We start from the raw sequence: 12,077 nt of genomic DNA, 5'->3' as shown, positions 1-12,077 counted from the left end.
GCCTGTTAGAATTTAAGCAGCATATTCCCTTCTCCAACAGGTAGTCTGAATTTTATAGATGTAAATAACAACAGCTGGTGAGTAATCGATAACTTTCCACAATGCTATCGATATCGCCGTGTTACCTAAACAAAGATGTCCAAGCTTTTGCCCAAAATTCGTTCCTCCTCCAGCTTGATCCTGCTGTCCAAGAACCAAGCTCCAAAAGCCAAATCATTTGACTACAATGTAAGCTTTAATGTATCTTGAATTTAAACGGTTGTAACAAAATCTATTTTACTACTTAGGCCTTACTTCTCACGCGAACTCAAAAGTCTAGTTTCATGCCGGAGTCTTCTGTATTTCCGGGGGGAGTTTGTGATGCCTCGGACAGTTCTCCCGCCTGGTTAAATCTCTTTCAGAGAAACAAAATCAGTGCCTCCAAACTCCAAAATATTAGCCACATAAAGGGACCACGTCCGGAGATTTTCCAGACCAAAGCAGATAAGGAAGCAATAGAACCGTATGAAAACGAAAGGTTTCCTTAGAAGAGTATCTTGATCTCTGTATGGATGTTTTATAGATCCCTAGCCTTGCGTCTAACTGCTATACGTGAGACCTTTGAAGAGTTGGGCATCCTACTGTGCAGGGACAACAAGTCATTGACCTCCACCAGCGGCTATGGAAAGTTCCACGATCAGTTTGATCGCGTTCACTGGCAGCACACCGTCCACAATGATGCCAGCCAGTTCCTGGAGCTCTGTAAGGAGCTGGAGGTCCTCCCAGATGTTTGGTCACTTCACGAGTGGTCTGCCTGGCGGACACCATCCACTTTTAAGAAACGGTTCGAGACGGCCTTTTTTATGACTGCTCTGGAACAGGAGCCGAGCGTACATATCGAACCCAATGAGGTCAAGGACTGTGCGGTAAATGCAAAGAACACCAAAGAATATTATAATATTTATATAAATAACTATACTAGCTTAACTTTCTAGTGGCGCTCACCATTGGATTACCTTCAAGCGTGCCTGAGAAAGGAGCTTTGGTTGCCGCCTCCACAGTTCTACGAGCTATCACGCTGCCTCAATTTTTCGACCTTAGAAGGTTTGCGTGAGTTCGCCTCGAAACGTGAGGTGAAAGGGATGGGGCTTATTCATCCTGTGATGTACAAATGCAAAAATGGAACTGTACATCTTTTACCAGGAGACGATGCGTATCCTGCAGATCCTGATGCAAGTAGCGATAAAATCGAGACTGGTTTATCTGTAGAGGAATTTCGTTCGCAGTCTAATGGGAAGTTGCATCGATCGGAGCACTGGAATCAGCATCAGTCGCAGCTTCTAATTAACTTTGACAGGGAGGATGGTCAAGTCCATCCCGTTGACCCAACCAAGCTTTAAGGACTTATCATTTTTTTGATATCATGTGCATTTATCTAGGTTTAATATAAAATATAATCTAGGTGAATATAAAAGAATATAAGTGATTTGAAGTTTGAAATTTCGTAAATGAGGTTAAAAAAAAAGAAAGTAGAACTTTGTGTAACATATATATATGAATTGGTTGAATGACTTTACTTTTATTTAGTTTAAATATGCTTTGAAAAATTAAGAATAAGCTAAAGAAAAATGATTTTTAAAGAATACAGAGAAAAGCAGCATTTAAATGCATTTTCTAGGTTTTGACACGGTTATCCTTTTTTACTGCTGCTGGCCCTTGCCGTACCACAGTTTGTAAAGGTATTCAGACTCTTCTTGGGTGGCATAGCTGTTCTCGTATCCCAGTTTATCTTCTGTTTTCGATCTTTAAAAAAGTAAATAGTTAATAGCAGTTTGAGCATCAAGGTTAACTTAGAACTTACTGGTAACTTGGGACATATTCCGGATGGGTCCAGACCTCATGCGGCTTGTGGTTAGGCGGATTTTTACGCTTGCATCCTTCCACCGTCTTTTCAATGCTTTTCTGGTTGTCTAACAGGGCAAGAAGTTTATGATCGATTTGGGAGGTGGCAACCTGCACTCCATGCACAGTGCTTTCGATATTATTGAGGCTTTCAGACTGGGTGCGATTAAGTAACACTAGACCCCACTCCAGTTGATTCACCTTGCGATTGGCCCGATCAGCCAGGACATTTAGTTGTTCAAGATATCCCACTTGACCAATTATATTGCGCTGCTGTTCCTGGAGAACATTGGCTTTGTTGTCCAGACCGATAAGCTCCCCAATGATACCTTGTGCCAGAAGCTGCTGGATCTCCGATAGGTGCGATTCGACGGACAGGGCAACGGCATCCAAATCCTGCTCATATTTGTTTTGGTTAACAGCTACTTGTCCAAGGACACTCCTGATGTCCAGCTCCACTTTGGTCAAGTTCTGAATGGACTGTTCATTTTTGCTTTGAATTGCCGTGACAAGTGCTGTCAAATTTCCTACTCCTGAACCTGTAGCCTCAAAGCTGTTTTGAACCTTTTTTTCCAGCTGAGCTAGAGCAACCTCCAGTCCGGCAATAAGTTGGATCTCATCCCGCTGATGTTTGAACTTCTCTTCGATGCCCTTTTGTACGTTTTTCACTTTCTCCAATCCCAAATTTAGCTCCTCTGTTCCTTTTAACAGCTCTCCGACTTCACTTCGGATTTCGGGAATTAAGTCCAGATCAAGTGCAGTGGCAGTGCCAAGGTACATGCAGATCGTTACAAATATCAGTTGGACATTCATAGTGTTTCTTTGATGGTTGTTCAACGCTGTGTGTCTTCTTTCCATCTGAACCACACCTTAAGTAGCCCAACTTAAGGTCAGAAACGTGTCTTAGACTGGGTTGAGTTATATCAGTTCCAAAACCACCGACTTGCTCTTTAGTGAGTGCAGCTGCAAACGGTACTCTAATCTTCATACTTTCATTTCATACTTTCAACAGATTACTATCTATATTTTTAAGATAAAAACCAAGTTGCAAAGTTGTTTTTTGGCAAACAACCATAAACGAATTATGTTCCATGTTGTTATACTAAATAATGTTAGTTCATCGACATTTTAGCTAATTTAGAGAAAATCTAGGGATTGTCACGTCTTGAAATTCTTCTTTGTTTCCAAACAGTTTTCTTGGTGCAAAGATTGACCTGGTTTTTTGTGTGTAACAGTAGTAATGATACCACCGACAAACGTGCCCCAGCTGCTTCTTGTTATAGTTCATTCAGAAAATAGGTCTTCGTAGGTATGATAGTAATACCAAAATTTTTAAAAAATCTGCGGGTTATCTAGAACATTTTTGAAATGGTCTAAAAGTCTAGAAAAAGAAAATGTTTCTTTGTTCTGTAAACTCTTAAATGGTTTATTAATAACCTAAATATAATAATTTTGGTAAAAACGCCTAAAACTCAATTCTGCCATCTTGTTTTCCGTATTTCTTAAATTATAATTAGAATATTGATTTTAATCATAAGATTTAAAGTTAAGAAAAATAAAGTTCATTTATGCTTCAGAAATATACCGGTAAATTGTCGAACCTTTTCAGAAAACTTAGCTATTAATTTTTAATAATATTGCAATATGCACCAGTTCGTCATAGACTTTCTAAATGTAAAAAATCTCAGATTTTATTAAATATTCGATTTTATTTAGAAATTGAGGAAAAAATGTTGTTAATTTTTTTTAAATTTAATTTTTAATAATTAGTCTTTATAATGCGATTGTATATTCGTTTTCCCCCTTTCCCATTTAAAACTTATACAAATATTTAATCTTTTTTTGCATTATTTTTTATTTATCAAAACATAAAAATGTATTAAATCGGTTATTAAAGTGTTATTTTTGAGAAGTTCTATTAAATTTTACTAAACGTTTCGGGTATCGGTTTCGGGAATACTATTTGTGCCAGTTTGATCTATCCTCAGTATCCTTGCGGTTGTGAACTATCTCCGTACCAAATCCTGTAGGACTCTCCAGGCTGAAGGGGTTCTGGCTTGTAGGTTTCTTCCTGTTGAGGTTTCGGGGATTGGTCGTGGTTTGATTTCGGCTTATATCCAACAGAAGTTGGGTAGTGGTTCGGGGTTAGGAGATGGGTGGACAGGAAGCGGAAGTCCATAGGTTGCTGGAGAAGACTGCTGTCCTTTGGGACATGGTTTTGACTTGTCATTGGAGATGGGTCCGTAGGCAGGAGCTGGTTTCCATGGCTGGTGATGATGAACTGGAGCGGATTGGTATGGAGAGGGATTCTCCCAAGGTACCGATTGCCGCCAGGACACGGCGCTGGAGCTCTGATGATTCTTCTTTGGCTCGGGGGATTGAGCATAGGCAGAGACCCTATGGTTTCCGGAATATTCTCCTGGGAAATGGAAGAGCGTATTATTATTAAACAAATTCAAGGGCTGTTATAACAAACTTACCTTGCTTGGGCTCCTCCTTGATGCTCCACACTTGCTCCAAATCTACCTGCTTGGGCTTGGGCTGGGAGTACTGCGGCTCTGGAATCTCAGCTCCATAGCTAGGGAGATATGACTCATCCTGATGGCCATATTCCGGATATGGCTGGTGCCGACTGCACTCCTCCAAATCCAATTCAATGCGTTTCTGGGATATGATCAATTCACGCAGAGCTGCCTCCACTTTCCAAGAGCTTTGAGGCTGCAGGCGCTTCACAGCGTCGATCAGGGAGTCAAGGCGCTGCTCTTGGGTGCGATTCAACTGCTTCAATTGGAACTCAAGCACGTCCAGCTTGTGGTTAGAGTCCTCGCTAAGTTCCTTGACTCCTGCCAGGTTCTTTAGCTCCACCTCCACGTTGATTTGGGATGTTTCCAGGTTATTAAAGGTGCACTTTAGCCCATTAAGTTGGGGGAGCACAGTCCTAGTGATCAGTTTGGCCAGCCCATCGATGCTTTTGTCAATGTTTCGCGAACTGTTGAGAACATGCCTCTGGTAGGCTTCCATTTTGGCCTCCAGTGCATTGAGCAGCTCCTTGGTGCCTTCCTGGATACGGACCAGTTCCAAAAGCTCTGCCCCTGTGCGATTTCCGTACTCTTCGCCTTGCCGAGAGAGGTTCAATAGGGTAGCCACCAGATTCTGGGAGCTTGTTTCCAAGGACAGAGTCAGTTTGGCCAGCAGACTCTCAACGAGAGTCAGAACTTTCAGAGCCTCCTTTTGCTCGGCCAAGCCAACTTGGGTCTCCTCGCTAACTACTGCGATCCTGGTCAGGAGCGTATTGGCAGCCTCCACGCCTTTAGCATTATCCTTCAGAAGGTCAGCGATGCTTTCCAGCTCGTCCTCCGCTGGGATGCCACTGAAGCACAAGCCCAGAAACAAGAATGTGATTAAAACTTTCATTTCAACTGCAAGTTGCTTTCGATTGGGAACACCAAATGCAAGTGTTTCTTGTTGGTCAAGGGCAGAGCTTAAATATGTTTGCGACGTGTGGAGAGTAGCTAATCTATGTAGGTTTTTTGTTCTTTTACACAATTGTTCTTTGACTGTTCTTTCGTGGTTTAATCTGGTCAAAAGGTAAAAGTTTGAATTTGGCACGAATTCAAATTTCAAATATTGAGCTTACTGATACGCGGTTATCGATCATTTCCTAGAGCAGGAGGCGGAATCGATAGACATTTGGCAATCAGCTGATTGGAGGGAACAACTTTTTGATTTTGTTTTGCGGTTGGAATTAAATAGTTTAGTCCAATATTTAGCTAAATATTCAAGGTCATGAGCCAAGTAGCTTCTGCGACCAAGTGGCGCACTTCGGCCAGTATAATCCTGGTAACTAGGGATGCTGTCAAAAGCGAGGAGTACAAGGTAAGTACGGGAAATCCTTATCGAAAATGGATATATGTTTTAATCCCCATCTTTCAGTTGCTAATGCTAAAAAGAAGCGATGCCACAGCCGTCATGGTCAACCAAACTGTATTTCCCGGTGGCCTTCTGGATACCGAAGCGGATGAGAACGTGGCCTGGCTACAGTACCTCGAAGAGTTTGGTGTCCCGCAGGAGGCACTGCGTCGCCTAGTGCTCATCCGCGACGATCGTCCTGCCATCCTGGCACCACAGGGAACCGGTTGCTACGATCGGTTCTTCAAGCGCTCCCGCATTTGGGCGCGGTAAGTACAAAGGTTGTGGTTAACTCTGTCAGATTAGGAGTTTAATCTTTGACCTTCGTTTTTGTTTAGGGAGATTACGCTACGACTCACTGCCGTGAGGGAGTGTTTCGAGGAGGTCGGACTACTGCTTTGTCGCAGTCGAAGTCAGCTGGATTTCGGTGCAGTTTCTTGCGTGCAGGATGTTCCTGATCTGGAAGCGTGGCAGCGTAGAGTGCACGACAAGCCCAGTGAGTTCTTGACCCTTTGCCGAGAGCTAAAAGTGGTGCCGGATTTGTGGGCACTACACGAGTGGTCTGCTTGGGCGAGTCCGACATTCATGCGGAAGGGGTTTGTATTTGTTTGAAATCTTAAAAAGATTTTAATTTACTACAACTCTTTTATAGAATTTGTGAATATTATTTGAAATTTAACTTCCTACAGCTATGAAACTGTTTTCTTTATGGCTTTTGTGGACAAGCAACCAAAACTACTCGAGGAACCTTCTGAGGTCAAGGAGACGCTAGTAAGTTTAACCTGATAATGATTTTATTTTACTTTTATATAGTTCTTAATTTTAATAGTGGCTGACGCCAGTGGAACTTCTGCGACTGGTTGATCTAGGAGAAGTTTGGTTCCTGCCTCCACAGGTCTATGAATTGTCTCGGTTAATGGGAATCAAGGAATACCAAGGTCTGCTGGATTTTGCCATAAAACGAAGTGCATTAGGCACGACGATGTTCTTGCCAGTCTCTTATGACTGCAAGGGTTCAATGGTTTTTGTCCTACCTGGTAAGGATTAGAAAGGAGTCCCTAAAGCATCCATAAAATACTTTTTACTCTTTTTAGGTGATGACTTCTATGTTCCCAGAACCAAATTTGATTAGTGAAATCATCAGTTTTCCCGGCTCCGAAGATGAGTTTAGATCTCGTTCAAAGCACCTGCATCGCTATACTTATGGGCCTTCAATTCGTAGCCTGGAGTTGAATATTCCTCCGCCCAATGGACACTTGAGACCACTAAAATTCCATCAGGAGCGCCAAAAGCTATAATTACATTCCATAGCTGGCTGGCCTTTCAACGGGAGCGGTGACCGCAGCTGCTAAGCTCTGATAAGATGCTAAATGTGACCTCTGAAATGACTGGGTCACAAATTGTTGTTTTGAAATTATTTTAAGCGGCTTTAGCCGGCCATCAAATTATCAAGACGCTGGCTCTAAAGAGCATTAATTATTATTTTATAGGCGAAATTTTAATTAAAAAATATACAATTTAAGTTAAAGTTGGTCGTAAGTTAGCTAACGAAGATGTTGTCCCCTTTTGGGTTATACTTTCTAGATGGTTAGCACATCAAAAGCGCAAATCTATGCATATTCATGTCCTCCCCTTGAAAACCGCAAATTGGTATGGGCACGGAATTGGAAGAGGAGGAGGAGAATACCACAAGCTCAGACTGTATATAATTTCATCCCATTAGAAATGCATTTAAATCACTTTGTGTCCTGAGACACTCGTCCTCCCACCCACGAACACCACCTGCCGTGTGACTTTGTGCGCTTTACAGCCTTGTCTTGTTTGAATCCCAACCAGTCTGCACTTCCACCCCCCCCGGGTGGGCCGTTTAAAAATCAAAATCTCAACGAGCTTCGTTTCCCCACTTTTGTTTGCTCCGTGCCCGCTCGACTGTTTATTATGCATTGTAAAGGACCCAGCCAGGACAACCCTCCTCAGGGATTTTCGAACAGCTAGAGGGGGTCGAATTTCAACGGCTGAGGCTGTGTAACAATTACTTCGTTTAATTTAACCTTTTGTGGCTGGCTTCCGGCGTTTATTGTTCCTTTGCTGTTCATTTAATATCGATTAATTATGCTATTATGTGGACCAGCGGAAGTAACCATTATGGAGTGTAATTAATAGAGTACCCCCCACGTATTATGGTAGAAAGGAGAGTACTCCCACGCATCAGGAGGAGAGGTTGGATTTTAGAGCTGCGGAAAACAGTTTGTGATGAAGGGAAAAACCAGTTTATTGTTATTAATAAGGTTTTTAATAATAATTGAGTACATTTTTAAGAGTCTGTACTTGCTTTGACACTTTATTTAGCCATTTAGAGTAGTAAATAAATAACATGTTTATAAAATATATTTTTTAAAATTAAATATCTTATACATTTATAAAACTAATTCTTCTACAAAATTGTGCCCTGACAACACTGCTACCAACAGATTTTCTAATTAACAGACATCGCAGGCAAGAAGGTCGACAAATCCGCCCATAAATTACACATTAAATTTAAATGCATAATGTGACAAAGTGTCCGGGTGAGTTATGAGCGGGAAAGCCGCTTAGCATCTACTAAGAAATTTCAGTTCCCGGGTAAATTAGCATCTCAGGCCCACGACTCCAGGCAGCCAGAACTCTTGATTTATGCAAGGGTGAGGAAGAGAGGTCTTACGAAAATGAAGAAGACAAGGCCTGTAATTGAATTTAGAGCTCATTTTCATTGCCCACGACATAATGCTGATTTACGTGGCCAACGATTTGGAATTGCCTTATTAATTGCCTAGAAAGGTGGAAATGCATATCACGTACGTAGCTCACCATGTCTTCTCGGATAGCGACCAATTAGAGTGATTATTCGAGGTGGTCCCGGTAACCTGGCGGTGACATGAATGCCAAAACAAAACTTGGCCAGATCGATTCGCAAGTAATTGACAACTTCTCACCCGGACTTCCCACGGGTGTAACAAAACACACACTTGTTCCATAGAGATTTATTTTTATTGTTTGCATTGTTTGCACTCAACTCGACTCGAGTCGTTTTTTTACCCTGTTCTGGTGTATTCGGGTATGATGTATGGTATAATATATATATCTTATATATGACTATGATTAGTTCATTATTAGATATCCATCAGAAATTCTTGTTTTTATTTTTAATTTAACTTTCCAATATTTTACAAAGTTTTGGCTTAGTTCTTTAACAGAAATGTCTTCAAGATAACCATTGGAGACATTAATGGGAATATCGTTGTCTGATCTCTCGTCTATAAAGTACTTTCTTCTATTTTTTTTTTTTTGGTTCCCCTCGGGGCAGGTCCGCTAAATGAGTATTACCGCAATAAATCGCCGCAATTCATTTAAGGGCGAACCGGCTGGCTGGCAACCCTTAAATCACCAGCAGAAGCTGCTAACTGTTGATGAGAGCAGGCGGTCGGTATCGTCGCCCCCTACCCTTTGGCCCACTTCAGTGTATACCCCGGCACCCCTGCAGGGCACCACCCACTATTCGTCAGACCGTGAACCTGTTACGGCATGTCAGATTGTCACTGGGGAAATTGCCCCTGGCCCAAAACGAACGAAAACTCTCCTCTCTCCGGCTGGTCGGACAAATTGCATCAATTGACTTGCGTGTTCAACATAATGGCAATTGCGGCTGCCCCCGGGTGGGCGGGGGTCTTTGGTGGTGGAGTGGCACATGGAGTGGGGGTGTGGCGACGACAGTTCGACTAATGCACTACATGATTTTCTAATGATGTCTTTATTTTGCTTGTTAAGAATGAGCTGGATCCTTAAAAACTTTACTAAGTCGGAAGCGGATGTAAGGGTGTAGAGTTTTATAAATTTTAAATTAATTTCTTAAGCCTTTTTTGTTCACTTTAATTCCTATAAATTGGTTTTAACAGTAACAGAATGTTAGTTTCGGTTTGTAAACATTTCTCATCCGCCATGTAGGCGATCAACAGTATTCAGTTGGTATTCATCTCTCTCTACCTGATGCCATATTCATAGGTTTATTTAACTTTAATCTTCATATATTTATGAAAATGACAAACGACGTTTCTTAAGAAGAGTATCATTCAAATTTTGGAGACTTTGGAGACTTCATTTAACTAACTAATAGGCTGTAAGATTTACAAAATAACTTAACAAAAAGTGCAATTTTGTAGGTAGCCTTATATCTAAATTTCCTTTAAAAAAATATATGTGGAAACCTTTTAGTAATTTGTTTACTTAATATGTCCAGGGTCCAACGCAATTAGCACTGAAAATACATGGGAACATATGTAGGCATCTCTTTATGTGCAAAGAAATTTACTTCAACATTTACCTGTATTTGTTTAACATTCCCTTAGAAATAATTGAAAAGCACCTGGTGACAGACGCATACACGCACCCTTAAACCTGCAAGCACACAAATGCAAAGTGGGCGTGGGCGTTGCTGGTAAAATATGAATTATGCGCTTGCTCCAATGGGTTTGTTGTTGTTACCGTTAATTCCTATTTAGTCCTTGCTCTCCATCTCTCTCTCTCTCTCTCACACATACTTCTTTAAATGCTCTCCCTCTCTCTTTGGAGATTTCACACCTAAACACGGCCACCATTACAAAAGACACGCACACATACATATACAGACACCTAAAGGAAGGGGATTCCCCTCCCTTCTTGGAGGACACTACGTAATTCATTTTCCAGTTTTGGACCTGCGCAAAGGAAAAGGTTCCGTTGGAAAATTAAGCTGCTGCCTGCATTGGGGTAGGTGTATAGAGCATTATGTTGTCACCGATTTCGATTGCATTCCACACACATATATATATCTACATATATATATATATATACAGACATGTATGCTTGTATAGTTTACAACATAGCGTTGCATTTCGGTACATGTGCATAATTTGCAATTTCGTTAGCGGCGCCACTTTTTGCATTTTTCTGTTATCTGTGCAAAAAACGGGTGACCTTGTAACATTGTTTTAATTGCAATTGGCAATACAAATTGGATACTCGTGGTAATGGCAGCAGCAGGAATATCTATATAGCTCAAATCATATATTTACTTCAAACGAAAAGTTTCTCTTTTGTCTTATCGCTCTACCCAATAAACTTTACCAGCTGTCGAACAATCGAGAAAATAGATTCATCTGACTTTGTCCAAGAAACTCCAGGGACCCTTATCAAAATCGCAGCTACCATCTCATATTTCCATTCCGGGAAGTCCATCAGCGGATGGGGTGGCATTTAAGAAACCATAAATTTGACGGCAATAACGGATAAAGTATGTTTATTTGGATATTAGGCTAAGCAGAAACAACGAAACGGAAAGGGCCCATAAAAGGGGTAGCAGGGCAGGGCCAAAAAGAAATTGCGACACAAGACGCTGTGAAACCAGACGGAGATGTCTCTCAAAAAACTCTTTAACACTTGACTTAACCCGTGTGCGTACAGTGCAAGACATGTATGGAAGTCTAAAATATTCTATTTAAAGTGATCTAAAGGTTGTTGTCTTCTTGAACTGAACAAATCTTTGACTATAATTTTAACTTTCTTTTTCTATTACTTAAATCATAGCTAAATTCAAAGAATATATTTTAAAATCGAACTATGAAAACTACCAGTGAAAACTTATCCCTACGTTCCGCACTGTTTTTCCTTCCGCCAAATAAAAATGTTCCATAGAGGAGGGTGGTTATCAGTGTGCTCGGCATATAAATATGAATTGTAATAGATTTAGATATGAATCAGACATACCATATGTACGGATAGATGGTAACCGAAGGACCTCCAACAAAGGTCTGGTCAGTTGAAAGGACCAGTCCCAGCGTGAAAGCCAAGCAAATTGATTGAAGTAACCGTTTGCTTTGAGGAATTCTAAAAGAAAATTACAAAAATATTCTGTAAAATGGTACAAAGGGAAATATTAATTTTCCATTTGCTGGTGAATGAGGATAATAAACTTTTAAGCCAAATGAAATAGTCGCTTCAGTGGAAAGCTCACAGCGTAAAAACGACAAACGAAAAAGTTTAAAGTTTCCGCCGCTGGAAAAAATTGTGAAAAAATTCTTGTGCAGATTGAGCGTATCGAATTCGACACCCAGCTAAGATTTTGGGGTCTCCTTGGCCCTTTTTTCGCTGTTATAAATTTTATGGCACTTGCCACGTGTCGCTGATTTGTACACGGGCAAAGTGTGAAATATTCCGGAAAGGAGTCTATAATATGGTTTACCTCCCCTTCAATCGTCAAACTGTCGAAGCGTGAA

At 41.0% G+C, this 12,077-nt stretch overlaps 4 protein-coding genes across 5 annotated transcripts; 2 read left to right on the top strand and 2 right to left on the bottom strand.

Moving 5' to 3' along the window:
• Window positions 1–64: 64 nt before the first annotated feature.
• Window positions 65–1,465, top strand: LOC108106996 (nucleoside diphosphate-linked moiety X motif 19). Of its 2 annotated transcripts, none has more exons than XM_017214335.2 (4): window positions 65–228; window positions 288–502; window positions 563–905; window positions 975–1,465. In XM_017214335.2, the coding sequence occupies exons 1-4, from the start codon at window positions 136–138 to the stop codon at window positions 1,377–1,379; spliced, it is 1,056 nt and encodes a 351-aa protein (XP_017069824.2). In that variant the 5' UTR covers window positions 65–135; the 3' UTR covers window positions 1,380–1,465. The 2 variants fall into 2 exon arrangements, with proteins under 2 accessions (XP_017069824.2, XP_017069825.1); XM_017214336.2 differs by having other exon boundaries at window positions 962–1,192.
• Window positions 1,466–1,598: 133 nt separating this feature from the next.
• Window positions 1,599–2,718, bottom strand: LOC108106903. Its single transcript, XM_017214152.2, has 2 exons — window positions 1,841–2,718; window positions 1,599–1,782 (listed from the first exon to the last, which is right to left on the bottom strand). Exons 1-2 carry the CDS (start codon window positions 2,692–2,694, stop codon window positions 1,680–1,682), a joined length of 957 nt encoding a protein of 318 aa, XP_017069641.2. The 5' UTR covers window positions 2,695–2,718; the 3' UTR covers window positions 1,599–1,679.
• A 1,008-nt stretch (window positions 2,719–3,726) lies between these two features.
• LOC108106887 lies at window positions 3,727–5,331 on the bottom strand. Its single transcript, XM_017214135.2, is given in 3 exon segments — window positions 3,727–4,009; window positions 4,011–4,300; window positions 4,362–5,331. Coding segments are annotated over 3 exon segments (1,368 nt in total). The 5' UTR covers window positions 5,296–5,331; the 3' UTR covers window positions 3,727–3,865.
• A 256-nt stretch (window positions 5,332–5,587) lies between these two features.
• LOC108106891 (nucleoside diphosphate-linked moiety X motif 19) lies at window positions 5,588–7,312 on the top strand. The gene is given in 7 exon segments (XM_017214139.2): window positions 5,588–5,757; window positions 5,815–6,059; window positions 6,129–6,386; window positions 6,480–6,561; window positions 6,620–6,827; window positions 6,885–6,901; window positions 6,903–7,312. Coding segments are annotated over 7 exon segments (1,086 nt in total). The 5' UTR covers window positions 5,588–5,667; the 3' UTR covers window positions 7,089–7,312.
• The last annotated feature ends 4,765 nt before the right edge of the window (window positions 7,313–12,077 follow it).

The sequence above is a fragment of the Drosophila eugracilis genome, unplaced genomic scaffold (genome assembly GCF_018153835.1).
Source record: "Drosophila eugracilis isolate 14026-0451.02 unplaced genomic scaffold, ASM1815383v1 contig_952, whole genome shotgun sequence".
NCBI lineage: Eukaryota > Metazoa > Arthropoda > Insecta > Diptera > Drosophilidae > Drosophila > Drosophila eugracilis.
This window is presented reverse-complemented; position numbering and strand designations above follow the sequence as displayed.